Source organism: Dama dama, chromosome 19 (assembly GCF_033118175.1).
Source record: "Dama dama isolate Ldn47 chromosome 19, ASM3311817v1, whole genome shotgun sequence".
Classification (NCBI taxonomy): domain Eukaryota; kingdom Metazoa; phylum Chordata; class Mammalia; order Artiodactyla; family Cervidae; genus Dama; species Dama dama.
In genome coordinates, this window is record NC_083699.1 from 73,613,513 (window position 1) to 73,641,364 (window position 27,852).

The 27,852-nt window shown below is 62.5% G+C and overlaps 1 protein-coding gene across 1 annotated transcript; it reads right to left on the bottom strand.

Moving 5' to 3' along the window:
- Positions 1 to 1,045: 1,045 nt before the first annotated feature.
- Positions 1,046 to 26,430, bottom strand: PFKL (phosphofructokinase, liver type). The gene is made up of 22 exons (XM_061167468.1): positions 26,273 to 26,430; positions 20,927 to 21,000; positions 18,819 to 18,896; positions 16,765 to 16,954; positions 15,945 to 16,110; positions 15,308 to 15,352; positions 14,944 to 15,052; positions 13,153 to 13,248; positions 12,099 to 12,191; positions 10,762 to 10,887; positions 9,658 to 9,722; positions 8,951 to 9,014; positions 7,002 to 7,148; positions 6,570 to 6,640; positions 6,014 to 6,101; positions 5,388 to 5,540; positions 3,743 to 3,907; positions 3,184 to 3,245; positions 2,860 to 2,971; positions 2,181 to 2,280; positions 1,988 to 2,093; positions 1,046 to 1,603 (listed from the first exon to the last, which is right to left on the bottom strand). The coding sequence occupies exons 1-22, from the start codon at positions 26,355 to 26,357 to the stop codon at positions 1,456 to 1,458; spliced, it is 2,343 nt and encodes a 780-aa protein (XP_061023451.1). The 5' UTR covers positions 26,358 to 26,430; the 3' UTR covers positions 1,046 to 1,455.
- Between the last annotated feature and the right edge of the window lie 1,422 nt (positions 26,431 to 27,852).

The following is a 27,852-nucleotide window of genomic DNA, read 5'->3' on the forward strand; positions in this document are numbered from 1 at the left end:
CAGAGGCCAGCATGGGTCTGGGTCCTCCCCTGCTGCTGAGGCAACGGCTGCCTGCCAGGATGCCACGCTGGCCCAGGCACTGCCCAGTGCTGGACTTACCCGCGCCCAGCTCCCCTTGACCCCTGCAGTGATAGGGGCTGGGCCATCCCAGGACACCCAGTGCCCAGCCTGGAGAAGCGAGAAAGTGCCTGCGAGGCCAATATTCCAGGGTTTCACCAGCATCGGCAGACTCTGCACATTTAAGCAAGACCAACCTGAAAACCCTGGAAAAACCCAGGGTCTGTGGGAACATGAAGGAACCAGAGAAGGTGGGCCCCAGCCTCGGCCCTAGAGCCAGTCAGCCAGTCGAGACCTGACCAGGAGGCCCCCCAACCTGGGGACCCCCTAATTGGGCCTGCAGGCCCTCCAAGGTCAGGGCCTCCCCCAAAAACCTCGTCTGACCTCTGTGGGTGCCAAGGGCAAGAGTGCAGGCAGAACAGCCTTGGATGAAGTGCCCAGGTGACCACTGTGGAAATGTATGAATTGGCAGCCTGCTCAGAGGTGACAGGGACTCCAAGCGCAGCTGTGTGGTCCACATCCAGCTTGTCCTCCTCTCGGCGCCCGGTGCTGGCATCTGCTGTGGAGCCAGGCGCTATCACAAGCCAGGGACTTCTAAGGGTCAGCCCACCCGTAGCCCCCAGTGGTGACAAGTGTCTACCTGCCTCCCAGCCCCCCCACCAGTGTCTCCTGGGTGGTCCCTCCCACCACCACCTGTCCCAGGGTCCTTGGCTCTGCTTCTGAGACCCCAGCCCAGGCAGAGTCTGGGGAACATTCCGGGTCAGACTCAGAAGTCCTCCCAAGACTGGCGTGGGGGTCAGGTCACCACACAGACAAGGGTGAGGAGCTGCTGGTCCAGGGAAGGGGTGTGGCCCCAGGGGACGCATGTCCCTGAGACAGCCTCAGCCCAGGGGCCAAAGGAGGACCCCAGACTCATGCGTACAGTTCCAGGGATGACCAGCCACCAGCCCCCCACCCTCCCCAGGTTTCCAGAGATTTGACAGCACTCCACAGTCAGGTGATTTTATTCCTAGAAAAGGTGACAAGCTCTGCTCAGCCCCCGCGGCCAGTGCACACAGAAGCAGGGTCACAGTGAGGTCCACAGGGTATGCCCTCCCACCGCCTTGGGCCCAGGGCAGGTGAGGGTGCAGGGCCGCCTAGGAGAGAGGCTCCAGGCCACAAGGGGTGCTGAGGCAGAGGGGCAGCCATGTCCAAACACAGATGCCAGCACACGCCCCTGCACTGGAAGGGGGTGCCCAGGGTGCTCTGTCCCAGGAGAGAGCCAAGAGGGCGGCAGGAAGGAAGTGGGCAGTGGCCCCGCGGCCCACAGCCCCTGCCCACGCGCCTGCAGGGTCCAGCAGCCCGGCCCAGAGGAGCGCGGGGAGGTGGGTGCAGGGTGAGCGGGGCGTGGACGCGGCTTCAGAAGCCAGTCTCGATGCTGAGGGTGCGGCGGGTGACATGCTCGAGCTCCCCGGACACGTAGTCGGCCATGCTGATGCGGTAGTGTGCCAGCATCTTCAGCATGAGCCGCAGGTTCAGCCACCACTGCTCCCGGGGCATGCGGTGCCTGGGGCGGGACAGGGTCAGTGTCAGAGGGCGGGGTCAGGGGCGGGACCGGCGGTGCCTGCGGCAGGGCGGGGTCAGGGCCAGGGGGCGGGGCTAGGGCAGCGGCACCTAGGCTCCCAGGCACGTCCCCTCGGGACACCTAGCCACTGTGTTGGGGTCCTGTCCCTCTGGGGCCCACACCCAGGAGGGCTCAGCAGACCGAGTACACCCTCAGACCTGACCATTGCTGACCCCTACCTTCTCATTCTCACCCTCAACCCTGTTGGTGGGGGACAGGGCAACCCTGTGGGGTCAGGGTTTGAGTGTGGCCACACCCCTCTCCCAGCACATTCGCCCCAGGCAGGTCCGGGGCCGTGCGGTCCACCCTCTCTTTGGAGGGACTCACTCAAAGTCGGTGTCCTTCTTGAGCTCGGTGACAGGGCTGAAGGCCACCGCTTTCTTCTGCAGGCCGATCACGCAGGCCGAGTCAGGGGCGTTGGCGAACACCCTCCCTGTGGACACAGGCCCGTGATGGCAGCCCCCACACCAGGGATGCCAGTGGAGGGCAGGCTGGGCCGGCTGCTGCCTCCCCCACTTACCGTTGCGATAGACTGCCCGCAACTTCTCCGACATCCAGAGTATGGCTTTCACCCCAAGCTTGGTACCATAGTTCCGGTCAAAGGGGGTGGGAGCCCCACCCTGGAAACACAGTGGGTGAGGCCAGGTTCTGGCCTTTGGGGAGCCGTGGGGCCACAGGCAGCCCCAGCCCTAGCCTGAACCCAGCATCCTGGCCCGACCATGACTTAAGTGAGCCCTCCCGAAGAGTTCTGACACCCCATCCCCTCAGCCTGCAACAACCCAGCCCCTTTCTCCATCCCATATCTGGCCTAAAAGCCACCTCCAGAGGCCAAGTAGTTGGTTGCCGATTCATCAAGTGGGGGGCTTCTATGGGCCCCCGCATCCAGCAGACAGGTCCCACCACTCGTGAGCAAAGACCCCCGAGGAAGGGGTGCCTTGTGGGTGCACACAGCTCTCACATCTGGCTGGAAACCCACAGCATGGGTCTCACCAAGACATAGCCTGGGTCTCCTGCCTGTGCAGTGGGTGATGGGCACTCAGGTCAGGGGTGTGCGGATGAAGCGGCCCCTGCAGCCAGGTGCCCCATGAGGAGGGGCACAGAGAAGTGTCCTCATTGTGCTGCAGCCCCCTGGGGCCCTGGGCCCGGGCACAGGTATCAGGGAGTGGCCTTCTGGAATCCACGTCCCCACCCCACCACACCTGCTGCAGGTGGCCCAGGACGTTGGTCCTGCAGTCAAACACGCCCTTGCCCTCGGAGGAGTAGAGGTTGTACAGGAACTCTGTGGTGTAGTGTTCATGGCACTTCTCGTTCCTGGAAGAGGAATGTGGGACCTGAGTCTCACAGGATGCTGAGCCCCTCTGGGCTGGCCCACAGGCTCGAAGGAAAGCTCGACCCCACCACCACTGCATCAGCCCCCGTCCTCTCTCCGCCCAGCGCCCCTCAGCAGCCCTGACCCGCAGCCCAGGGGTCAGGAAGCGCCCCCCCACCTCCCCCAGGCCCTGTGGGCTCGCCAGCAGCCTCACCGGAGCACCAGGCCCCGCTGGATGTCCGTCTTCATCTTCTCGGTCATGTGCTCCACGTTGGCCTGCAGAGGGAGGACCAACCACAGTGAGTGAGGTCGGTGCAGCCGCCAGCACTGCCCACCCCCTCCAGCAGCTGCGGGCTGTCCAGGAAGAAATGTTCCAGAATACCCGACACGCAGGGCCAACATGACCCAGGTCAGCCTGCGGGGGCGGGCCGGTCAGGGGTGCTGCAGGCCCTGAAGGACTAGGAGGGCTGGTGCGGGTGTGGGCCTGTGGCTGGACAGTGAGGCCAGGTGGGGAAGCCACCGGGTGGGGAAGGGGGACTGCACAGAGGTGGGGGTGAGGGGGTGGGACTGCACAGCGTGGGGGGACTGCACAGGGTGGGGGGACTGCACAGACGGGGGTGAGGGGACCACACTGTAGGGGAAGGCGTGCGGGGGTCATGGGCTGGGTCCCCTTGAAGGCAGTGAGTCCCCAGCCTGCTGGGCTATGCTCCTTGGCTGGAGTCCCAGCCCCTCCAAGTGGTCTGCAGCGGGAGAAGGGCGGGGGCTCCGCTCACCTTTAAGTCTTGGATGTTGAAGGGATCCTCGAAGACATAGGCAGCGTCAGCCCCCACAGCGATGCCAGTCACGGTGGCCAGGTAGCCGCAGTAGCCACCCATGGTCTCCACAATGAACACACGGCGCTTGGTCCCCGAGGCCGACTGCTTGATGCGGTCACAACTCTGGGGGCCAGGGGGCAGTCAGAGACCTCCCTGCATGCCACAGGGACCCACGATGCTACAGGGACTCAGGTCTCTGGCCCAAGCTGAGGACCAAGACTGAGGCAGGGAGGGGCTGGGACAGCCCCTTCGCTGTGTGCCAGGGTGCTGGCAGCCCTCACCATGATCCCTCCTCTTGGCCACACAGAATCGAATTCCCAGTCTGGGCAATTCTGCCCCCAGGACGAGGTAGGTCACTAGTGTCTGGTGGGTGGAGGCCAGGGTCACTGCTAGGAGGCTCTCCCTGACCTCAGACCGGGGACATACTGGGCCTTAATCTGCCAAAGGGGGAGACATGCCTCCACGTCAGGGTCATAAACAGGGGCCCAGACAACACATGAAGTAAGTGCTCTGCACACACTAACGATAACGTGACACTTGATAACAATCCTAGCTCTGAATGGTTCAAGGAAATTATAGTATTAGATAAAGAACTGAGGAAAGAGAACTAAGAGAGATAAGTAGGTCACTGGTGTCTGAACTGTGAGGATCAACCCCAGATGACCGATGAAGAGCAAAGCGAAGGAAACGGCCACAATGTTTGCAAAACATTGTGTCCCACATATGTAAAGAGCACTTACAAATAAAAAAGAAAACGTGCCCAGAGAAAAATAGGCAAGTGGTGGAAAAAGATCATTTCCAAAAACCCACAAATGGCCACCAATAAATGCATGGAAAACATTCAACTGTACCAGAAATCAGAATTGTGAATGGAAATAGAATCCTATCTTCCCCCACCTGGTGAGGTTCAGGAGCACCAGAAGTTTTGGAAGAGCAGTGGGTGGAGCGACCCACAGCCAGTGCAGATGGAGGTTAGATTCTAAAAATACCCCTAAGGATCATGGTATTCTGGGAGCGGGGATGTAGGGGTGGGGGGTTTGGGGTCTCCTTTAGTCTCTTGTTCCACTAGTATTTTCTCCTTCATCTAATAACATGGAGCACTTATTAGAGCAGCACACCCTCTTCCAACTTCAGATCCCCCAAAGGGAGGTGCTGAACCCTCAGGGGAGCTGGGTTCCTGAGAGGTAATAGACAGGGTGGGAAAGGTCTGGAGAGTGAGTCAGGGGGACGCCCCTAGGGAGCAGAGTGGGGCAAGCCTGCTGGGACCCTCCCCAATCCCGGAACAAGGCTCCCACCTCCCACGTCCCAGCCAGAGCCCTGGGTACCCCCAGGGCCACATGTGGCTGCTTCACCAGACAGAACCAAGGCTGGATGTCCACACCAGTACAGTAGCTCAGTTAGGTCGGCTGCAGCCCTGACCACCATCATCCTCACACCCCTTCACCCCAGGGCCACTCCCCCCGGTGCCATCCACGAGGGCTCGGGGGGCAGCCGGGTCCTGCCCACCAGCCTCGGTGGGGCCTCGTACCTGTCCCACCCGCTCGGCAGCCCCTCTGCGCACTCCCCGCTCCCAGTTAGGCCCCGGCCCGCACCCAGCCCACACCTCCATGGCGGCGTTGACGGCTGTGTCGGAGCCCAGGCTGAAGTCAGTGCCCGGCACGTTGTTGCTGATGGTGGCGGGGATGACGCACATGACAATGCACAGCTCCTCGTAGCGCCCACGAGCCTCCACCAGCTGCAGCACCCCCTCGTAGGCCTGTGGGGATGGGGGGCAGCTCAGGCCCGGCCCTGGAGAGGCTGGGCTGGGGGCCAAGGCCAGAGAAGGGGCCCCTGGGTCCTGCTCCCCACCATGTGTGCGGGGCTGGGCATCTGAGCCCACCTGCCCTCACCCACAGGGCTGAGACCAGGTGGGCCCCACCCAGGAGCTCTATAGCCACCGTCCCCAGGGAAACTGGCCTCCAAGGAGGACGGAAGGAGGCCAGCTGCCTTGACCCCGACCCACTGCACGCATTCTACAGGGGCTCAGGTTCCTCCAGGAGAGGGCAAGAGTGGATGTCTGTCACGTAGGGCCGCTGACCGAGCACTAACATCACATGGACATGCCCCCACTACTTAGAGCTCCGCTGAGAGCCCTCTGGACTGGCCCCTCGCCAGCAGGAGACTGTGGCCCTCGGCCACTTGGTCCTCCTGCCCAGGCTGCCCCCGCGTGCTCCCCTGCGGCCCCCTCACCTCAAAGCCCCCGATGACCAGCAGGGCGTGGATGTTGTGAAGGCGGATGTTTTCCACAATTTTCTCCATGTAGCCCTTGGGCAGCGTCCTGCAGAAGATAAATCAGATGGCTACGTCAGTCCGCACAGAATGTCACGCTGGAGAGACACACGTCCACAATGTCTGACCGCTGGAGAAGGTGGGCCTGGGACCTGGTGATGCGATTATTCCCTGTTAAAGGTGGAGGCAGAGGTGAGGCATGGGTGGGTGCGGGTGAAGGGACCACCAGCAGGACAGGTGGCCTGGCACCTGCTCAGTGCCCTCGCTGGACACTGGACACTGCCCTCCCCACACCTGGGCTGTAAGCCTCACTTCCTGCCTGAAGTGAGGGGGTGCCTCTTGCAGGCTGGGTAACCTGAATAGCTGTCCTCTACACAGGTGCCCTCAGAGAAGCCCCAGGCAGCAGGGTCGGTGTCCCACTCTGGACAGGCCATCAGCCAGGGAGGACCCAGCCTGGGGCCACAGGGCTGGTTTCCCTGATAACCCCCCCTACTGTCCATGGTGGCCAGCTGCTCACCTCTTCGTTCCCAGCATGGAGCCGCCACGCCCCAGCCAGCCGGCCACGTCATGCCAGCTCACTTCTTGCACCTGTGGGGGGAGGCACAGCTTCAGGGAGCAGGCCAGGGGCACTTGCCCACTTCTCTACAGGTCACGGGCCTATGCTCAGGAGCGCATGTCCTTGGAGGGACAGAGGCCAGGCCAGGGACTGACCCTCGAGCCACAGGTCGGAGCAGGGTCTCAGGGGCTGGCCTAGGCTGAGGTGGATCCAGCTGTGCCCCCTCCACCTCGGGGAGCAGGCCCGGCCTTTCCCTTGTGCCCACGTTGTGAGTCCCTTGGTCCTTGTGTGTCTGTAAGCCAGCCGGGGATGTAGCCTAAGCTGACCAATGGCAAACGGGCCCACCACCACAGGCCAGGTCCCCCACCCGACCTCGGGCACGGCCGCACCTACCTGATCCTTGGCCAGGCCTTCAAAGCCATCATGCACGACATATACCGTGTGGCCCTGGGAGATGCCGGAACGTACCGCCGAGCGCACAGCCGCGTTCATGCCGGCCGCCGGGGCCCCCACGTTCAGGATGGCCAGGGAGAAGTTGGTCTTCAGAGAAGAGGGAGAGACAAACGCGTGAGCACAGGGCTGGGGGGACCGCTGACCCAGATGGAAGTCAGCAGACAGCAGCTTCCGGGGAAGGGGCCCCGGTCCTCAGGCCAGCCTGGACACTGTCCTGGGACTGGCCTCCCCTGGACATGACAAACACCTGTCCTGATGCCATAACACTCAGCCCAAGACCACACAAGTTACTGTGAAGACCCCACCCACAACCCGCAAAGTCCTCATCCAAAGGCAGGAGCAGGACTCCAGCCGCCGTCAGCCAAGTGCAGCTCGGGCCAGTCAGTGCCTGCCTGGATGCCCCCGGCACTCACCCTGTGCTCAGGGCTCAGCGCCCCAGAACATCCTTGGTGAGCAGCAGGGGTGCATAGAGAGAAGGGGGCCTCTGCAGCCACAACAAAGTGCAAAGAAGCAGGCAATACCAACTTAGTATTAATGGTGGTGTAGTCGCTAAGTCAGGTCTGACTCTCTGCAGCCCCATGGACTGTAGCCCGCCAGGCTCCTCCATCCATGGGATTTCCCAGGCAAGAATACTGGAGTGGGTTGCCATTTCCTTCTCCAGGGGATCTTCCTGACCCAAGAATTGAACCTGAGTCTCCTGCATCGCAGGCGGATTCTTTACCAACTGAACCACCACGGAAGCCCTTTAATATTAATAACTAATAGTAATACAATGGTTGATTTAACCTGATAGAACCAATGTGTCATCACCTCAACTCGGAATCAGTGTAAGAAATTGGGTCTTTCACACCCATTTCCCCCCCTGCTCCTCAGACCCTACACCTGTGCGGCATGCAGGCACCCCGCTAGGGACAGCCACATTCCCAGCAGTCGGCAGCCATGTGTGGCCACTGGCTCTGCTGGGCTGTGTGGCTCTGGTGGGTCCTGGTAACATCAGCCTGATGCCCCAGAAGTGGTCATGACCCAGAGGGTTCTGGAAGGAGATGTGGACACCACTCCACCTTGCCTGGGAATGCTGCCCACCCCCAACCAGCTCTTGGGATAAATAGGGGGGAGGTGGACCAGGACCCCACCGTCCAAGATTGTCTTGGTGTGGCCCTTTCTTTGTCCCATGATTTCAGAGATGGATCCTGCTGTTGTCCTTATTTGGAAGAGAGACCATTTCATGAAGTTTTTAGCTGTTTGGGAACATGTCTTAATACTCTTGAGAGTCCCTCGGACAGCAAGATCAAACCAGTCAATTCTAAAGAAAATCAGTCCTGAACATTCATTGGAAGGACTGATGCTGAAGCTGAGGCTGTAATACTTTGGCCACCTGATGCAAAAAGCTGACTCACTGGAAAAGACCCTGATGCCAGCAAAGACTGAAGGCGAAAGTGAAGGGGGTGACAGAGGACGAGATGGTTGGATGGCATCACCAACTCAGTGGACATGAATCTGAGCAAACTCCAGGAGATAGTGAAAGACAGGGAAGCCTGGAGCGCTGCCGTCCATGGGGTCTCAAAGAGTCAGACATGACTGAGCAACGGAACAACATAACACTGGAGCCCTCCTCTCCTAAGGTAAACCTATGGGCCTGACTTAACCTTCAGCCAGTTGAAAAGCGACAGGCCAGTGTGATCCCGGTGCCCAGACACAGGCTGTTGTGACCTACTGGTCAAGCAGAGGCCGAGCCTGCCCTCTCAGCCCGCAGCTCAGACCCAGGCAGGAGGGAGGGTCCCAGTTCCCTGAGCAGGAGCGTCTCCCTACTCCCTGGGCCGGGTTGTGGGGGGGCTGGCAGGTGGAGGCCACAGGCGCAGCCAGGTGTGGGCTCCGCACCCTGCTCTCACCTTCTCCTTGGAGATCTTCTGGTGGGCAAGCAGCTTGTAAATGTTCCAGTTGTTCTCAAAGCTCCTGGAAAGGAAGCGAGTCGTGCACAGCGCAGCCACAGCCAAGCAGCCTGGCCCAGCACAGCCAGAGCCCAGCACAGCCCAGCACGCAGCCTCCAAGGGGCCAGACACGGGCGCGGCCGTGTTCCCCACTCTTGTTGCCATGGGGCCTGGCTGGGGGCCATCGCCGGGCAGCAGAGACCCCTCTAAACATGCGTCCCCAATGCCCCCTCAGCAAAGCGAGTGCCTGCGTTCAGCCGGCATGGTCTCCGCAGCTTCAAGGCCAAGGGTACCAGAGGAGAGACCTGTGGGTCCAGTCGACCTGGCCCCGGGCCTGCTCCCACTGCTTCCTCCTGTGGTCTCCCCTCCTCCTGCCCCCTCCCCAGGCCTCCTTCCTGACTCTACCTGTGCTGTGTTCTGCAACCCCCCAGCCCTGCAGGCCCCTCCCTGCCCCATGGGGAGCGTCCACACAGCCTGCCTGCTTCCGGGTCACAGGGACCATCACACCCCATCTCCTGCACGATGCATGCCCGAGGAGGGCGGCTCAGAGCACCACCTCTGCAGGTGGGCACATCCGTGTGTCAGGGGCAGGCGGTGACCATGGGCGAACCACTCGGAGTCTGCTGGGGGCCCCGTAGAACAGACCATTGCCCAGTGTGGGCCCTCACCTGCCTCGGAGCTGGATGGCCTCATCAAACCTCTTCTCGTCCATGGCCTTCTGCACCTCCTTGGTCTTAAAGCAAACAAGAAGCACAGGCTGGAGGCAGGGGTCTGGCACACTCAGCTGAGAGGGGCCTGGCCCAGACCTGCCGGGCAGCCGTCACTGCTGGCAATCAGGAGGTCTAAGGGCAAGACGACCCCACCTGGCCCGCTGGGTCTTCCCCTCCCTGGAAGGGGCACCTGGACCTCACTCCTCCTCAGACCCTGGCTGGCAGCCAGGGTCTAAGAACGAAAGGGGAGGCAGTTCTGACCTCCAGGCTCACACCACCGATGACCAGCCTGCCCCGAAGCAAGGCCCCATGAGGTCATGCAGTAGGGTGTTCCAGGAGAAGCGCCGGGGCAGCCCCCTTCTGCCTCCAACCTGCCTCCCCTAGGTGGGCCCCACCCCGCCCCCAGCTGCAGAAGGGAAGCCAGCACCCACATTTCCACCAGCCTTCCAGCCTCTCTCTGCCCTCACCTCCCGCTCCCCCTCCCGCAGTGGCCCCTTCTCTGACAACACAAGATGTCCCAGTGGTTCTGGCCCCTCGCTCCCCCTTCACCCTCTCATGCCCACCCCGCCCAGTGCAAGACCTGTCCCAGACCACTGGTTCAGAGAGGCTAAGTGACCTTGGCTACCCCCAGGTTGCGCAAACTCCAGCTCACCAGACCCCCCCAGGCTCACTGGCTCCCTGCAGCCCCCACACCTCTCTTAGGACTTGTCTCACCGAGGCACCTGCTGACACCTCCCTCCCCGCCTAGATGACTGCAGGCCTTGGATACCCTGAGGTTTGCTGGGGTGGGCAGCAATGCACCAGGGTGGGCACACCAAGAGGTGGTGCTGTGTGAACCGCCTGCTCCCTGCCACATGCGTGGGGGAGCAGCAGGACCCCAAGAGGGACGGGCTGGGGGACCTTGCAGCAGGCCTGCTGGCTGGGCCCTGAGAGGCCTGGAAGGGCAGGCAGCTCCAGGTTGTGGTGGGGAGGGGGCCACAGCAGAGCCCAGCAGAGCACAAAGGCCCCAGGCACCTCCCTGGACGCCCTCACCCTGGGCACCCTGGGCAGGCCAGTGCTCACCATCTGCACACACTCCATGAGGGGCAGCCGCACGGACTGGTTCCCTGAGAGGCTGACCACACAGGCCGGCGTGTCAGGCGTGGCCTCCAGCAGCGCCATCACCGCCTCCATGCCCATCTTGCTGCTCTGAACGGGGAGAGGGTGGTAGAGCTCAGGTAGGTGTAACCAGGAGGGAGCCAGCCCCATGCCACACACATCCCGCAGCAGACCCACAAGGCCTCAGCCCTCAGAGCAAGCCCACCACACACACACATGCACATGTGTGCTAGAAGCTTCTAGAACAAGTGGCACCATTTATTCTAGAAATGCTGACTCCGCATGGTCATCTTTCACAACACCCACCGCCCCGCCTGGCACCATTTCTCAGGTCTCAGCGGCCCTGCTAGGGGGCATGGCCCCGGCACCCCAGGTTGCAGCGGCAGGGCCTGACCTGGGTTTCTGGGTTCCTCTCCACTATGACGAGGTTTCTCATTTTGGGCTCCCTTGTCACAGCTGTTCTGGGGTGGGTGCAAACGGGGGCGTGGGCTGGCAGGCTGGACTAGCTAAAACAGGTTAAGGACTGCCCTCCGTGGGGACAAACCACAAACCTGGGTCCCAGCACAGACAGCGGGAACACACAGGTGCATGGAGAGCAAGGCCCGTGGCTCCGCTGGGTGAGACAGCGTGTCCCTGCGTGCACCACGCCGGGCCTCCCACACTGGCCAGGCGAATATCAGGAACAGCCTCGAAGGAAAGGCCCCGCATCCCTCGGGAGCACCACAAGCCGGCCCCCCTCCTATAACCCCTGTAGGCCTGAGCTCGGGGACCAGCACCAAGCTGCTCCTCCTTTGTCTCCCTCCCAGGCATCCTGTGTCTCCACCAGCATCCGCAGAACCGGAGGCCCAGGCACAGCTCCCACCTGCCCCTCAGCCTCCAGCCCCTCCCCAGGGTGACCAGTGCCTCATGGGCAGGCGCTTTACCACCCAGGGGCGTCCCTGACTGAGTCCCTGTCACCCTGGGGCTGCAGCAGGCTTCCCACCCTGCAGAGGGTGAGGTGGGACCAGCAGCAATCAGGACACCGATGACCCTCGGGCCAGGACCCAGCGCTTGGGCCCTGGAGCTGAGGCGCCCAGGCCACTGGCCAGACTCAGAACAACCAGACATCAGACCTGCTGCTCCCCCAGCCCTCCTCCCCAAGGTCCCACCAAAGGCATCGCCAGGAGGCTGGGGAGCCTGGGCTGCCAGGCCCCAGTCTCACTATGAACACTGGTGGCAGTGAAGAAACATGCGCCCAAGCATGCACACACACCACGTCACCCGTGCACGCACACCCAGCACCAGGGTGATGCCCCACCTACCAGGATGCGGTCGAACGCTGAGGGGGTCCCTCCCCTCTGCACGTGGCCCAGCACAGTCACACGCGTGTCGAAGCCCAGCCTCTGGACCACCAGCTGCTCATACGGACAGAGAACCAGGCGCCCTTGGATTTGCCACACCTCTCCCACTGGACAGGGCCACCACATGGCCCTCAATGCTCTTCCCTCCCCATCCCCACCTGCCTCAGGGATTTCAGGGTGTCAGAACCCCAGGGGCCCTACAGAGCTAGCCCAGGGTTCACTCCAACAGCCTGAGTGTGCCAGGGGCTGTCTCCATGTGTGTGTGCAGATGCATGCTCCTGTGTGTGTGGGTGTGTATCTGTGTCACCGTGGGGGCGTGTGTCTGTGTCACTGTGGGGGCGTGTGTCTCTGTGTCTTCCCGCACACATGCCAGGTTGTAGGAATTCGTCATGGTCTCCAGCCCCTGTGGGTCAGGCCCCACCAGACACTGGCGGGAAGCAGAGAGCACAGTGAAGGGGCAGACGGGCCAGTTCCTGGCAGCACCTGACTGGACCTTGAGGACAGGGTGGGTGGCCAAGGTGAGGGGCATGGAGGCCCCCAGGGGCTGTGCCCCACTGGGGGACGGGGGCCCAGGGCCCTGGAGCAGAACCAGGCATGTGGGTGCGGGTCACAGGTAGGAAGGATTCCCCAAAGCCCCAGCTGTTCTGTTATGAATCTGATATGGATGGGCAGTGGGCATCCCTGTCACTGAGGGGCTGGCAGGGGCTGGACTCAGCCATTGGGACACTGTTGGGGGACTGAATGGGGCTCCTAGGATGGGGGCTGTCCTGAATGAAGACTGGAAGCCAGAAGGTGCGGGGCTCCCAGCAGGTGGGGCCAAATTTCAGCCTGGGGGCCCAGGGCTTCTCAGGGGGTCCCAGCCATGCCCACCCTACATCTGACAATCACTGGGGCCGAGGACACTCCCTCCACGGGCCAGGGTTGGGACCCCAGCAAGAGCACGTGGGGGCTGGAGATAAAGGGGAGACCCCCCCCGAGGCCCTGCCAATCCCACATGACCCAGGGGTTCACTCACATCCTTCACGTAGCGGGACGAGATGGGCTTCCCGTTGCGGTCGATGGCACCCTCAGCAATGATGATAATGTTCAGGCGGGACCCTCGGCTCCGAGTCTGGGTCAGAGACACCGCAGGGCTCAGCCGCCAGCCTGCAGACACCTGTCCCGAGACACCTGGAGCCCTCCTTGGGGGTCCACGGCTCGGGGCTCATGTGGGCGAACCAGGACCCTGCTGCCCCACCTGGGCTTGGGGGTCAGGGAGGAAGAGCTTGCGGCGGGCTGGGGGACTGGAGGATTCCTGCCCACCTCCCACTCCCCAGGCTGAGGGAAGCCTTCCTGCCTCAGCTGGTAAGCATGAATTAGCACCACTCATTGTTGCAAATGAGAGGGTCTTGGGGGATTTAAAAGTGCTTTTCACCTATTTCCTCAACAAACATTTGTAAGAGTCCCTCTGATCCACCAGCCCCTGTTGGCCCCACAGCATTAGAAGAAACTGAGAAAGATAGGATTGGAGTAGCCCCTGCGAGGCATGGGTGCAGAGGGGACGGGGAGCCAGGCATGGAGGGCTGCCTGGAGGAAGTGGTGGCGGTGCAGTGAAGTGAAGCTGCCAGAAGGGCCCACACCTCCCCGCCTCACTCACTGCAGCCCAGGAGGTGGGCAGGGCAGAGGGTGACAGCTGCATGTAACAGGTGGGGAAACTGAGGCTCAGGGAAGCCCTGGGGGGTGGGGCAGGGGTGGGGCGGAGAGCCTTACACAGAGCAGGAAAGCAGCAGGGTGTGTGAGCCTGAGTCCAGGCCACTTCCAGGAAGACCAGCCCCCAGTTCTCAGCGAGTAGGTCAAGGCCAAGGCCAAGGTCAGCCAGGGACCATCACCCCCAGAGCCGTGCTCCACCCATCGAGGCTACGCGGCCACTCGGGGGTACAAGGACTCCACCCAAGGAGAGGACACAGGCCTCTGGCCGGCCTCCCTGCCAGGCTCAGTTCAGTCCCACCCTTGTCTTCACTGGGGAAGGTTCCAGAATGCAGTCGTGACCCTCAGCCCCGCCCACTGTCCTGGGCAGGGACACAAAGCCCTGGGTGGTGGGCCTGGCGGGGGCGGGGGGGATCATTCACCAGTGGATGGGAGTGAGGCCACCTCCTTGGTCACATGGGGACAGGGACACGCGGGAAGCAAAGGGCCGGCTCTGACCACCCCCAAGACGCCGGAACAGCAGGCCCAGCCTCAGGCAGCCTCCACGCTTGTCCTGCCCTTGGGCCAGTTTGCAGAGGACATTGTGGGTGGACACAGCCCGTTAGGGCCCCAGACTGGGCCTGAGCGTGAACTTGGGAGCACAGTCTCAGGGGCTCCCTGGCTTCGAACCCAGACCACAACCCTGGAACACCACTACATGGAAGGGTGCCTCCCACCCCTGTCCTAGCCCTCCTGTCCACTGCTGATCCCTGGCCTAGCCAAGCGGCCAGCTTATCCCAGTTGGGGGCTTTGGGGATCCTTACCTAGGCCAGGGTATCTGCCTGTTCTGTGCCAGAGGCCCCAACTTCATCTTGAGGGGCCAGAGAGCTGCGTCCTGGGCACCCCGGCTCAGGCGCCCCTGCTCATCCCTCCTGGATGAGGCCTCAGCCCCCCTTCTGCTCCCACCCCCATGACCTGCCCCATCGGAGGCCCCACCACACGTGTCTGTGCACCATCTTCACGAGGCCATGCCCCCAACTCGGGCTCAGCAGTCAGGGCCCCCAGGAAGCCAGCTAGACCATCTCCCTGCTCCTGCCGTGCTCACGGCAGGGACCCTGGGAGAAGACCCTCACCCGCTCACCTCTCCGAGCCGCTCACACATGAAGTTCTCCCAGCCGTCTTCGGGGGGCGCCTCGGGGATGAACAGCCAGTCGGCCCCTGAGGCTAGGGCGGACACCAGGGCCAGGTACCTGTGTGGGTAGGAGGGGGCGGGGCTGCAGTGGGTGGACCCCCACTCAGCACCCCGGACCCCGGGCCCAGGGTTACAGGGCAGGTACAGCTCTGAGCGGCACCCAGCCCCAGAGTCAGGGCTCCCAGCCCCACCCCAGCTCACACCCAGAGCGTCGAGGGAGCATCCACCACGTGCAGGGCACCGAGGCGGCCCCGCATCCTACTACCACTCCCCAGGAGCCCCGGGCCCCCGCTGACCGGGACCACCCCCTTACCCACAATGTCGTCCCATCACCTCCAGCACGAAGGTCCTCTGGTGGCTGTGGACACAGAGTGGACAGAGGTCATCAGTGCCGAGGCTCGCGGAGCAGCCTGGACTCCTGTGTCTCGCCACCCACGGCCCCAGCTCAGCCAAGAGCATGCCTGGGAGACACAGAGGACGCGGGGGCAGCCCAAGGACAGACAGCCTCTGTCCTTCCCAGGGCGGCCAAGTCTCTGCACTGAGTCACCTCCATCGGCCTCACGCCCAGTGTCAGACTGGTTTTCACTGATCTTCTGTTCCTGAGGCTGAAGGCCATTTGCCTGGCCTGGGCTTGGCTGTCTTGGCTAGCAGCTGAGGACCCCTGCGGGATGCACCATCACCCAGGGCCGCAGGAACCCTGTATGAGCCAGCGCCCACCCAGGGCTCAAGGGAACCTAGTGGGGTGGGGACCAGACCCAGAGACCTTTCTGCTCACCCCACTGTGAATCTCCCTCTGACTGGGGGCTGAGGGCAGCCAGCACAGACCCCTAGGGATGGAATCATACTGACAAGCCATTGACTCTGCAGAGCGGCCACCTCAGCTCCTGGCTGGGGCACGGGATCCTGAGCTTGCTTGCCTGGTGGCCTGGCCGAGTGGAGGCCTCGCTTACCTCTGGGCGGTGGTGGTGATGGCGTCGATGACTTCCATGATGCGGTGCAGTGCTGAGTCTGTGCCGATGGTCATGTCGGTGCCGCAGAAGTCATTGTCGATGGAGCCCACCAGCCCCGCGATGTTCAGGTGCGAATAGGTCTGAGCTGTGCCCTCTGAGATCTTGCCTGGGAAGAAGGGGCCGGTCTGGCTGCAGCCTCTGTGCCTCCACCCAGCTCCCATGGCCACAACATGGGGCTCAGACCCTGATCCCTGATCACCTCCCTCAGCCCACCCTCAGTGCAACCTGATCAGGCCCTCAGGCTCGGCTTCCTCCTCCCCAGGTCCTGCAGCAGGGGTCCCAGGTGTGGGGAGGGGAGCAGTGGCTGGATCACTAGAATCGAGTACAGACTCATCCCCTACCCAGAGACCCCCAGGGAAATCCTGGAGTGTGCACCCCTCACCTCCACATCCCCATGAACAGCACAGAACCAACGGAGCTCCAATAGGCCACTTTACAACTGGGGATCCCCAGGACTTTGCATCTTATGTTACCAGATTTTAACTATCACGCTTCTGCAAACTAGGACAAACCCATAACCAACATCCAGGAACGAATCCTGCAGCACAGGTAAGTCAGCCTGGGAACTGCCGTCCAGCCCCAGGAGGCCTCACTACTGGCCAAGCTTGGAGCATCAGGTGAGCACCTCCCACCCTGGCCCACACCTCCTGGAGCGTCCAGGCCTCTCCTCCTGGCCAGCAGCCAGGTGGCCTCTCACCTCCTCTGGTCCTGCCCACTCCCTGCCCTCGAGCTGCTGTGTCCGGGCTGGGCTGCAACCCACCTTCGCTCACCAGCTCCTCCAGGAGGCTGCCCCACTCGCTGCGGAAGATGTTGGCGCCAGTGAGGCTGCCGTCCCCACCAATGACGCACAGGTTGGTGATGCCGCGCTGGACCAGGTTGTAGGCGGCCGCCCGGCGCCCCTCCCGCGTGGTGAAGGCCTTGCAGCGGGCACTGCCGATGATGGTCCCACCCTGCATGGAGGAGGGGGAGCCTGAGTCAATGGGGCATGGAGGGGACCTGAGCACTGCGCAGGGGAGCTGGGGACCCCAAAGAACTGAGAGGGCTGAGGCCAGGGGCTCCTCAGAAGCCTGGGCAGGTGTCCCCCTGCTCCCTGGCATGTCTCCTCATGTGAGCGAGGAGACTGTCCACCACCAGGCTCAGGGAGGTCAACAAGGCAAGGGGTGAGCAGGCTCCGAGATCTGTGAGGTGCACACACACACACATGTGCATGCATGCACACGCACACACGCATGCACACGCACGTGCACACATGCGCGCGCACACACATGCATGTACTCTGGCAGATACTTCGGGACCCAACACAGGGACCTGCCTGCACAGCTCACGCCAGCATCCACGTGGCCCCTCCCTGCTCAGCCTCGGCCGGGGCTCCCCAGACTGTTCCCCAAGAACACCTGCGGATCCCCTGCTCTCAGCCAGGTGTGAGAACAATGTGCCCGGGCCACGCCATGTTGCTCCCGATACCATGAGGCTGGTGTCCGACTTCATGGAAAATGTGAGTCAGAGCTGCCCCTGGCCCAGCCTGCTCCCTCCTGGAGCCCCTCCGGCCCCTGAGGCCCCTCTTGCCCCTTCCCCTTGCCCCCACACCCCCAGCCCCTGTGTTCTGTGCTGCTCCTCACTCCTCCCCAAAGACCAGCTCCTCCCACATCCTTAGGGCCCAGCTTTCATGCAGCTTCACTTCCCAGCTACCACGCGGCCTAACACCCCTTCCCTGGGTGCTCTCTCAGGACAGAAGGACGGCCATCCTCAGACACAGGGTCGGAACAGAGCAGCAGCTGGACCCAAGCCTGAGGCAGGACGGCTGTCCTTCTTGGACCCCTGGGGTGGAGGACGAGGTACCCAGGCCGCCACAGCCCCACCCACGATGGGGTCAGGGAGCATGGCTCCAGAACAGGGGAACAGGGGACAGGGGTCTGACGAGGCCCAAGAACAGGGCTCGTCTGTGCCCCACTGGGCCCACCAGGCCTCGATCAACCGGCTCGTTCCCATGGTGCCTATAGAGCGCAGTCCCCTGGGAACGTCCACCCTGGGCAGGAGGGGAGGGGCCAACCTCAGGGTTGGCCATGCCTGGATGACCCGGGGTCCAGGCCCATCACCCACTGCTCTGCTGACCCATGTGCGGCTCGTGATGACAACAGACCACTTCAATAAGCAGGTGTCAGCTGGTGGCCCGGGATACAGAGGTGACAGGTGCTCCACAAAGGTCCCTGCTCTTTGGGAGGACTAGGGTCTCCCCATAGACACCTGGTTCAAAGACCCCCTTGCCTAGGAATCCCTGACCCCAGTGAGTGGCTCATCCCCCACCCTCACTAAATAGGATGATGAAGGGGAAGGCGGGGGAGGCGCCGAGAGGCTGAGACCGCATAGGCCTCCCTCCAGGGTGCCCTCTTCAGCCCGCAGCTGGAAGCTGAGACATCTGGGGCCATCCCAACCCTGTGATCTCTTAAACCCATGACCTCCCACCCCCATGACCCCAAGGCAACTGGATGGCATAGTCAGCCTGGAGCCAGTCTCCTGAAGGATGGTGTGTAGCCTGCATCCCTAAGTGTGCAAGTCCCCCTGTGTGCCTATGTGTCACTGTGTGTGTCTGATATGTGCACCTGTGTATCCCCCTGTGTGTCCCTCTGTGTGTCTATGTGCCTGTGTGTGTCTGTCTCGTGTGTCTGTCTGTCCCTCTTTGTGTCCCACTATGGGTCTAAGTGTCTATGTGTGTCTGATATGTGCACCTGTGTATCCCCTTATTGTTCCTCCATGTGCCTGTGTGCATGTCCCAGCGCACACACGCACTCACAGCAGGGAGGGTCACAGGCTCACCAGCTGGATGATGTTGGAGACGCTGAGCCAGTTGGCCTGCTTGATGTTCTCGCCTCCCTCCACGAGGCCTTCATAGCCCTGAAAGTGAGGGGACAGGCGTGAGATGGGTGCCCATGGCCGCAGAGAATACCGCCCACCCGAGCAGGACGCATGGAACCTCGGCCAAAACCCCTGCTGGCAGGAAGCAGGCCCAGGGGTCCTGACTGCAGAGGCCCCTCCACTCCTAGGGCCTCGGGGGACGAAGCTGGGTCGGCTGGGGTCAGGGGTGTTAGGGGACAAAGCTGGGCTTGGCTGGAATCAAGGGTGTCGGGGGAGAGGCCTGGCACCCAGAGGGTCTCCCGGAGCACCCTCTGCAGGGCCTGCAGGGTGGTGTATTACAGAGCGTGACTCGCTCAGCAAAGTGCTCCTGTCACAGGCAGACCTTCTGAAGCGTGTCCATGAGCTGCACCTGGGTCACATGCCTGGGTCGGAACCAGAGCCAGTCAGCGCCCTGTGGCCCCTCTGCCCTGCCAGGACCCTCTCCCCCAAAGGTACCCACTGCCCCGCCTCCCAAGGTGTCAACTAGGTTCAGAAATGACAGGCACAGCATCCACTCTGTCTGGCCTCCTTCTCTCGGCTGGGTGACTGTGTGGCCCCACAGGACCACGTGTGGCTGTGACTGTGCTCACTTGCGGGAGTCCCCTGAGCAGGCCCCCAGTGTATGATCTATTCACCGTTCGTGGACCTCTGGAGGGATCCTGTTTGGGACTATTGGACCTAATGCTGCTAAGAACACGTTTATGTGTCACTAGGCGTGCAGCCAGCCTCTGACCGTACTGCTACATAGCGCCCCACCTGCCGTGGCCACCTTGTCCATCAGCAACATGGACAGGGCAGGCCTCCGGGCGCCTCTCCCCCAGTGCCAGGCCGTGCAGGGCTCCATCCTGGAGGCTGCATGTGGCCCCTGCAGGTGGGTTCTCCCCTGAGCTCCGCTGACAAACCATGTTATTTCCCAATGACATAAGCCACTGGCCGCCTGGACAGCCAGCCCTTCTCATTAGCAGGAGCTCTTCTTACAGTCTGGACCAGGCCACGTGCTTTCACAAATGGTGAGGAGGCAAAGCACCGCCAAGCACCACGTGTACAACCTCCGGGAGCCTGGCCTTGGACCCACCCCACCCTGACTGGGGACCACTTGTCCACGAAACTCGGCCACTCCCTGAAGAATCTCACCCTGCCCTTTGAAAGGTTCTAGACCACTATCAGGGCCTGGGCCCCCACCACCCAGCTCCTGAAGCCCTGAGGAGATGGCTCCCCAGACATGACGTTGAGGACTCTGGCCATCTGAGCCTGGTCTGAGGGTCCAGATCCCGCAGGAGGGGGGACCTGCAGAAGTGCCTGCCCATGTGTCCATTCAGATGGCCCCGTAGAGCCAAGGCTGGGAAGTCACGCCTGACCTGGGTCAGGGCGAAGGGACAGGGACACAGACATGCCCCAGGTGGGAGGAGGAAGCTCAGGGGAGAGCAGAGCAGGCTGGGGTTCCCGCATTCCAGTAAAGAGTGAAAACAAAGTAACACAGTAACACTGTGAGGGAACTCCAGGGCTGCCCAAGGTGTGTCTGTGTCTATGTATCTGCTGCAAGTCTGAAACCCGGATTTAGGGGAATAGGAATGGGGCGGGGGGTGGAGCAAAGGGGAGCCCCAGGTTCTGCCAGAACAAAGCAGAGCAATGATTCTCTATTGCTTTGCACAGGGAGGCTGTTTGCTAGGGTGACTCAAGCTCAGGTTAGGCGAGGAGGGTGCAGGAGGGCTGGGGGTCAGAGGACGGTGGGGTGAGGTCCTGGCCTCAGAGGAGGACCACAGCTTCATGCCCTCTTCTCTCTCAAGGGACACACCCGCGCCCAAGAACCCAGGCTGAAGGCAAGCTCCCCACCCACAGCTCAGAGCCAGGCAGCCCTGCCCCATCCACTGTCCTGACCAGACTCTCTCTGGGCCTGAACAAGGACCAGTGACCCTGACAGAACAGGGTCCCGCATCCCTCCTCCCTTCCCCTCCCCCTACAATGTTCCCCGCCCGCCTGAGCACAGGGCCCACCCACCAGAGTCTGGAGCGAGGACCCCTGCACCTTACCTCATAGATGAGAAAGACCTTGGCCCCCACGTAAATGCCCATACGAGTCACGGCTCTGACAGCGGCATTCATGCCTGCAAGGGGTCAGGGAGACGGCTGTCAGTGGGGACACACAGAGTGTGGGGGAACCCCGGACCCACCCTCCCCACATCTCAGGGAGCCCAGCCAAGGGTCTCAGTCCAGCCCGGGGTGAACCCCTGAGGTTGCTTTGGCTTCGCATCTGGAAATAGGCCACCCCCAGAGTTACGCCAGGAAGGCCCCCACCAGGTCAACTCCTGAGCCTGCACTCCTGACCCTGCAAGGTCACCTGCAGACCAGCCACATCCTTTCCAGCCGCATCCTCGCCCAGTGCTCACCTGCAGACTCTGATGCCCGGCACAGCCCTCTCCCTGGCCCTCAAGGCTCTGACCTGGGGGAATCCCAGCAGGTCAGGGAATTGGCCCCAAGATGAAAGAGGGGGCTGGCGGGACGCAGGAGACAACCGCCTTTCAAACCCTCTGTCATCATCTGCCAGAGTCTCAGACCACCACACTGAGCTTCGTGCCTGTGGCCCTGGGGCCACGAGGCCCATAGGGGCCTCCATGAGCCAGGAGAGGGGGGCAGTGTCCCCGAGAGTCAAGGCCTGGCTGTTGGGGGTCTGGGAGCCTCAGGCAGTGTAGCTGACTCGGCTGACGCCCCTGCCCCCAAACTGCACTGCACACTGGGGCCACCAGGCTCGGCGGATCACCTCTCTGGCCTGTCCCCTAGCCCCAAGACTCCAGTCTCCCACCCCCTCCACAGCAGCTACACTGCAGCACAGACTTTGTGGAAAGAGAGATGTTCATGGGGAGGAGGAGCAGACAGCTCGTAGGAAGTGCTCAGAGGATCTCAGAGGAACCCCGGTCCCCTTCCCTCACGGTCAGTCCTGAGACAGTGATCCACAGAAGGCAAAGGGGTCCCTGAGGTCCCTGTGGGGGATCATCATGTCCCTAAGGTTCCTCCATGGAAGACCGCCCACTGTGTCCCTGGGGTCTCATATACAGTCAGGTTCACGAGGCAAACTTGAAGAAGCCCCCGAGAGGCCCGAGCACCAGCAGTGGCCCCATGTGATGACCCTGCTGCTGTCTGAGGGTGGGACATGGCCCCGCCCAGGGAGCAGGCCTCCAAGTGGCCCGGTGGCAGGGCCGCAGCCGTTGCAGGTCTGGACAGGCCAGGTTAGGGTCCGTGGCCCTGTGCAGGCACCCGGGGAGGGCCCAGCCCCCACACTGACAGCTGCCTAGAGGGTAGCCAGGGCTGGGGCCCACAGGCAGGCTTGGGGCTCCAGGCTCAGGGCTCGGGAGCAGGAGCCTGGAATCAGCGGCTGGAGGCAATTTGCCTCACAAAAGATAGCAGCATTAGGAACAGGCGGGGTGGCCCCACGTCCTCAGAGAGGAAGAAGATTGGCCAGTCACCTGCCCTGGGTTCCAGCTTGTGACGCTGGGTCTGGGGACTGGATCACAGAGGTAATGCCGAGTCTAACCCCAGGACCACCCCTGCTCCCCCGGCCTTCTTGCTGGTGGTCCTGGTTCAGAACGCAAGCACATCCCGTGATCTGTCCCTAGGCTGTGAAAGCTTTTCCCTGGAAGGGCGGGGCACCAGCTGGAGTGTGACCGAGGGCCCAGGAGACCTGCCCTCCCGGCTCATGAGCTGGTGGAGGGGTGGTGCCCATCAACTTGGGAATCCCATGGGAGGACCATGAGAGTCAGACCGCATACGGTACCTCAGGAAGAACCCGGTGGGCAGAGCCTGCCCCAGTGGAGGCTCATGGCACTGGGCTCCCAGGAGGTCAGCACAAAGGTCACTCTCCAGACGGGAAGCTGGGGTCCCAGAGGGAGGGAGGGGGGCTGCTGGGACCCCAGCTGGTGCGGGCAGTGCCTGGAGACACCCTGGACCCCCCTTCCCTTGGGCACAGCAGGCTGCCCTATCCCCACCCAGCCACCGAGGCTTCTGCTTTCTGACGACTGGAGGGACTCCCCAGGGAGGGGCCCCTGGACATCACAGCCTGCAGGGCACAGGGGCCGGGCGGCACTTAACTGGCCACACTCAAGGCTTACACACCTGCCTTTATCAAGAGAACTCCTTTTCTAAAGAAATCATAACTTGCACTTTCCTGTAATGGATGGAAGTGAGCTTATAGTGACTGAAGTTAGCAGTAGGAGCCCAGTGAGCATAGCAGCCCCGCCCACACCCCCAGGCTGCTCCAGGAACCGGATCTGAAGGCCAACAGTCCTGCTGCCGGAGGTCAAGTAGGTCAAGGGGCTGAGGGCTGTGGGGCTGGTGGAGGTGGGGAGGGAGATAAGACAATTGCAAAACTGCCCCTCCTGCCTCCGGCAGGCCCTAGGTCCTGCAGAAGCACTTGGCTGCCTCTGGGGCCTTGGCCAGCCCAGGCTTTCCATTCTCAGGTATCTGCCTCCCCAGTCACCCCCGCTGGGGTGAGCCCACTGTGGCCTCACTGCAAGCTCAAGGCCCAAGCCCCACCTCTTGCAGCAGGAGAGAGGCCAGCACTTCTGGATTGGGGGTGGGGGGAGGGCAGTGGCTGGAAATCAGGCCACCATCCAACTCAGAGGTCATGGGCATCTCCCTAGCCAGCCTGGTGGGCTTGTCTGCAGCCCCAGGGACTGCAAAGGTCCCCGTTCTTAGAGTACTGTTCTCAGTCTTGCAGAGAACAAATGACTGTATTACAGGAAAACTCTTGACTCTTCAAATGGGATTGTGCCAGCTGCCATGGAGACGGAGGCCTAAGGGTGTGGGCTTCCCTGTAAACCTCACAGTAAGCTGCCTTCCTAAGAGGGCCTTTTTAATTGCCCTTTAAGCTGCTTTTCTTTCTCAAAATAAACCAAGGATGGCAGCCATGAGCTCCAGGGTCGGAGAAGCAAGAAGGAGAGCAGCTGCATCCACTGCTGATGAGCCAGCCCTGGACCCTTGCTCGACCTTTCACCCCAACCTCTCCCAACCTCTGCCCTAGAGCAGGCCAGGGAGACTGCTACCGATCACTTCCTGTTGGAGGAAATGGACATCAACCAAACTGATGTCAGAGGTGAAAGCATCTGTTCCGAAGGTGACTTTTCATCATAATTAGCTTCCAGAAAAACAAAATGTACAAGAAAGAGGTGATCTGATCCTGGAGGGATATGGGGCCCAGCAGGTCCATGTTTACTCATCAGTCGATGTGAGGATATGGAGCTGGACTGGACAGCTGAGGGAAACTGAGGCCCCAGGGACGGGCTCGGGTCAAGTCACAGAGCTGGTCAAGGCTGGCTCCCTATCACAAGGCTAGCCTCCATTCGCCCCAACAAGAGCAGACTTGAGTGTCTGGGAGGCAAGTGCAGGTCAGAGTGGAAGCCCGTTCTCCACGTGGCTGTCAGCCCCGCCCTACACGGGAGGGCACGCAGGGAGGGCCAAGTGGCACCATCAGGTCCCTAGAGGTCAGCCTCTACTTGGAAGGCAGTGGTGAGGGTTCCTGGGGGAAAACTGAGAGGCCACTGTCTAGAGCCAGTTCTCTGGAGCAGCGCTAGCGAGAAGGAGCAGCCTCAGGCGGACACCCATGGGCGAGCTCCCAGAACTTACAGAGCAGAAAGGCTCTGCCCCGCAGAGAGCCAGCTGGCCCACATCCTCCCCCAGGCATCAGCCTGAGCCCTAAATCAGGGAAGTCTGCGGAAACCTCCTCAACCATAAAACCATGTCACAGCCGGGGGTCTAGGAGAGTGCAGAGGAGAGTGCATGAGGTGAGGGGGCTGACGGTTAGCCCAGCCAGCGGCGCACGGGTGGCCACACTCCAGGGCATTCAGGAAGCACTCCCCGTTACGTGCAGGGCACCAGGGCTGGACTGGCGAAGAGGAGACAGACCTTCAGTCAAACAGGCTTTGCCCTCAGCTGGCCTGCCTGCCCGGGCCAGCAGCACCCAGGGTCCTTTCCTTCCGTCCCCTTGTCCTATTTTGTCTGTGCACCCGCGGAGCTCAGCTCCCCTGCCTAAGTGTACCTCATTTATCTTCCCAGCCCTCCCTGCAGCACTGCTGTTACCATGCTGCAACAGGAGCCTGGGGGGAGACCCCCTGCACCCACACCAGACCTCACAGAGGAAGGGTCCAGCCCTCTGGCGATGTGTCTGCCCTCCACACACCGGGCCCTTCCCGTGGTCCAATCTCACAGGATGATGCTTCCCCAAGACCACCCTCCAAGCCCAGTCTCCTCCTGCCCGGCCCCGGCCCACCAGCCTTGCTCTAAGAGGGCGCCAGCCGCCACTGCCCAGCAATAGGCAACCGCTCTGACCACGCAGGGCTGCGGACGTGCAGCAGAGCACACTGCCGGCCACCAGTTCCGAAACGGAGGGCTCAGCCAAACCCGCGGAACGCCTGTGCAGGCGCGGGTGCAGACAGCCACGGATCCCTCTGCCGGCCTGGTCCGGCTCCCTCATGAAATCCGCCCCCACCCCTGTGCGTTCCCCTGCGTCTGAGGGGGAACCAGGAGTCAGTGGTCTGGGGGCAGAGACGAATCAGGCGTCTGGACTTTCTGATCTGGAAGGAGGCACACCCGGCTCACTGCGCAGCCTGAAGGTGCTGGTTCCATCCCTCCCGCTTCCTGAGCTACTTAAGGTCTCTCCTGGGGTTCAAGGTGTGTGGTGTGGCCATGTGACCAAGCCCCACAGGTGTGATACTGGCCATCCCAAGCCACTGGTCCTGTAGAGCAGTGGTCAGGACAGGGTGTCAGGAGGGGGCTGCCAGGACAGGCCCCCAGGAAGGGCACTAGCCTGGCTCTGCCAGGTCCTGGCTGCGGGACGCTAGGCAGGTCCCCCGGGAAGACCACAGTCTTAGACACGCGGCGTGAGGACAGGCCTGCACTAAAGAAATGCCCCAGAGTCGCCCTGAAGGTGGTGTTTGGGGGAAGCGCTGAGCCCTCGGGTAGTGTTTCAGAACCAGGAAGAGACGGGTTCTCCAGGCCTGCGGTGACTGCCCTGCCCTCCGCGGCCTCCGCTCAGCGTGCATTCCAGGAAATGGGGCTCCTGACACACGTGAACGGTAAGGGGTGCCGGGACCGCCTCGGCCGGAGAGAACCGGGAGAGCTCCGGGTCGCCGGCCAAAGCCGGCCGCGCAGACACGCCCCCGGGGCGGGGGCAGGCGGGCGCGGGGGGGGCGCAGATGCCGTGGTGGGCGGCACGTACGCGGGTACTCGGCGCGCCGGGGCGGATCCAGTACAGGGACGGGGACCTGGGCTGGGAGGACCTGCCGACCGCGCGCCGCAGATCCGGGCCGAGGGTGGCGGGCGCGCCGCAGGGACCCGGGGACAGCAGAACCCCCGCCCGCCAGCGACCCGCCGCGCGCCCGCGCCCACCTTGCGCATCGCCGCCGCTGGTCAGCACGCCGATGGCCTTGCCGGCCCCGGTGGTCCGCAGCTTCTCCAGATCCACGCTGGCCATGGTGGCGCCGACTCGGCCGCGCTCACTCTCGCACCCCGCGCCGCCGCTGTCGCCGAGCCCGCCCCGCGCCTTGCGCTCCGCCCCGCGCCGTGTGAGGTCACCGCAGTCCGCGCCGGGGGCGGCGGGGGAGCGGGGCGGGGCGGTCGAGGCGGGGGCGGGGCCGACTTGCCCGAGCGGTAGTCCCGGGTCTCCGGTGCGCACCGCACCCCTTCCCGCCTCCCTACCCGACCCCACCCCGCTCCTGGGCGGAGGGACGGGCGTCCTTTTTGAGCAAGTTTTAAACCTGTTCAGTCTAACACGGGGCGCGTTTATTGAGCGGGACGGACGGTGGCCGTCCAGATCTGTTGGTCACCACCTGCGGCAAAGCTGGTCAAGCACGTTGACCAGACCGGAGGGAAGCCCCACGTGTCCTTTTGCTAATCGCTGGCTGCCCTGCTTCTCACAGGAATTTGTAATTCTGGGCACCAATCTGTTTCAAGTTTGTTCATTGCAGGAGTCAAGAGAGTCCTACCCCGCCTAAGGGCACGGGGTGAATGCTCTCCCACTTGGAGGGGAGCAAGAGTAAAGCACGAAGAATTAAGAGGAAAACCGGCCAGCGTTCATTCATTCACCTATCCAGTTACAGGAAATGTTAGCTGGACCCTTGGAAAACTGGCACCCCAGGCAGCAATTTCATGTGTCAGGACAGTGGACTCTACCTTGGGAGCCGCGAAGCCCCTCCCCTGATCCAGCCCTTCACCCCAGGGTGGGGATCCCGCCAGTCACCAGAACAGACTGGACCCCTGCCCTCAGGAAGCCAGGTCGTTGGTCCTGAACTGGCCCAGGCTGATTGTCCGCACCCCCAGATCCTGGCCCATCGACCACGGGGACACCCGGGGCTCCCACCACAAGCCTTGTCTGCCTTCTCCAGGTTCATGGTCGGAGGGCCCAGGTCATACAGGTGCTGAACATGAGGTACAGTGTTGGAAAGAGAGGTGGGGAGGGGCGCCTGCCTGGGAAGGTGGGGGGGCACTGCCCTGGAGAGGTGGGGGGGGTCTGCCCCAGAAGGTGGGGGACACTGCCCCGGGAGATGAGGGGGTCACTGCCCCAGGGAGGTGGAGAGGGCACTGCTCCAGGAGGTGAAGGGGGGGCACTGCCCTGGGGAGTTGGTGGGGGCACTGCCCTGGGGAGGTGGGGGTGTCTGCCCCAGAAGGGGGGCGCTGCCCCAGGAGGTGAGGGGGGCACTGCCCCAGGGAGGTGGAGAGGGCACTGCTCTGGGAGGTGAAGGGGGGGCACTGGGGAGCACTGCCCTGGGAGATGACGGGGCACTGCCCTGGGGAGTTGGTGGGGGCACTGCCCTGGGGAGGTGGGTGGCCATTGAGCCAACGCTTAGGTTGGCTCCTCCAGGCAGGGAGGCAGGGCAGACCTGGCTGGAGCCGAGTAAGTGTTCTGATCATCCCTCAGCATCTACGGAGAGCCTCGAAGGTCTGTGGTCTGGACTTTGTTGGCTTGCTCT

What these genes read in the sequence shown, in the direction of transcription:
- PFKL (XM_061167468.1), bottom strand. Translation starts at nt 26,357, where the DNA reads ATGGCCAGCGTGGATCTGGAGAAGCTGCGGACCACCGGGGCCGGCAAG. An exon ending in CAGCGTTCGACCGCATCCTG is followed by an intron (nt 10,888 to 12,098) that starts GTAGGTGGGGCA and finishes CTCCCCGTTCAG; the next exon opens with AGCAGCAAGATGGGCATGGA. An exon ending in GCCATCCAGCTCCGAGGCAG is followed by an intron (nt 9,015 to 9,657) that starts GTGAGGGCCCAC and finishes CTTCCTTTCCAG; the next exon opens with GAGCTTTGAGAACAACTGGA.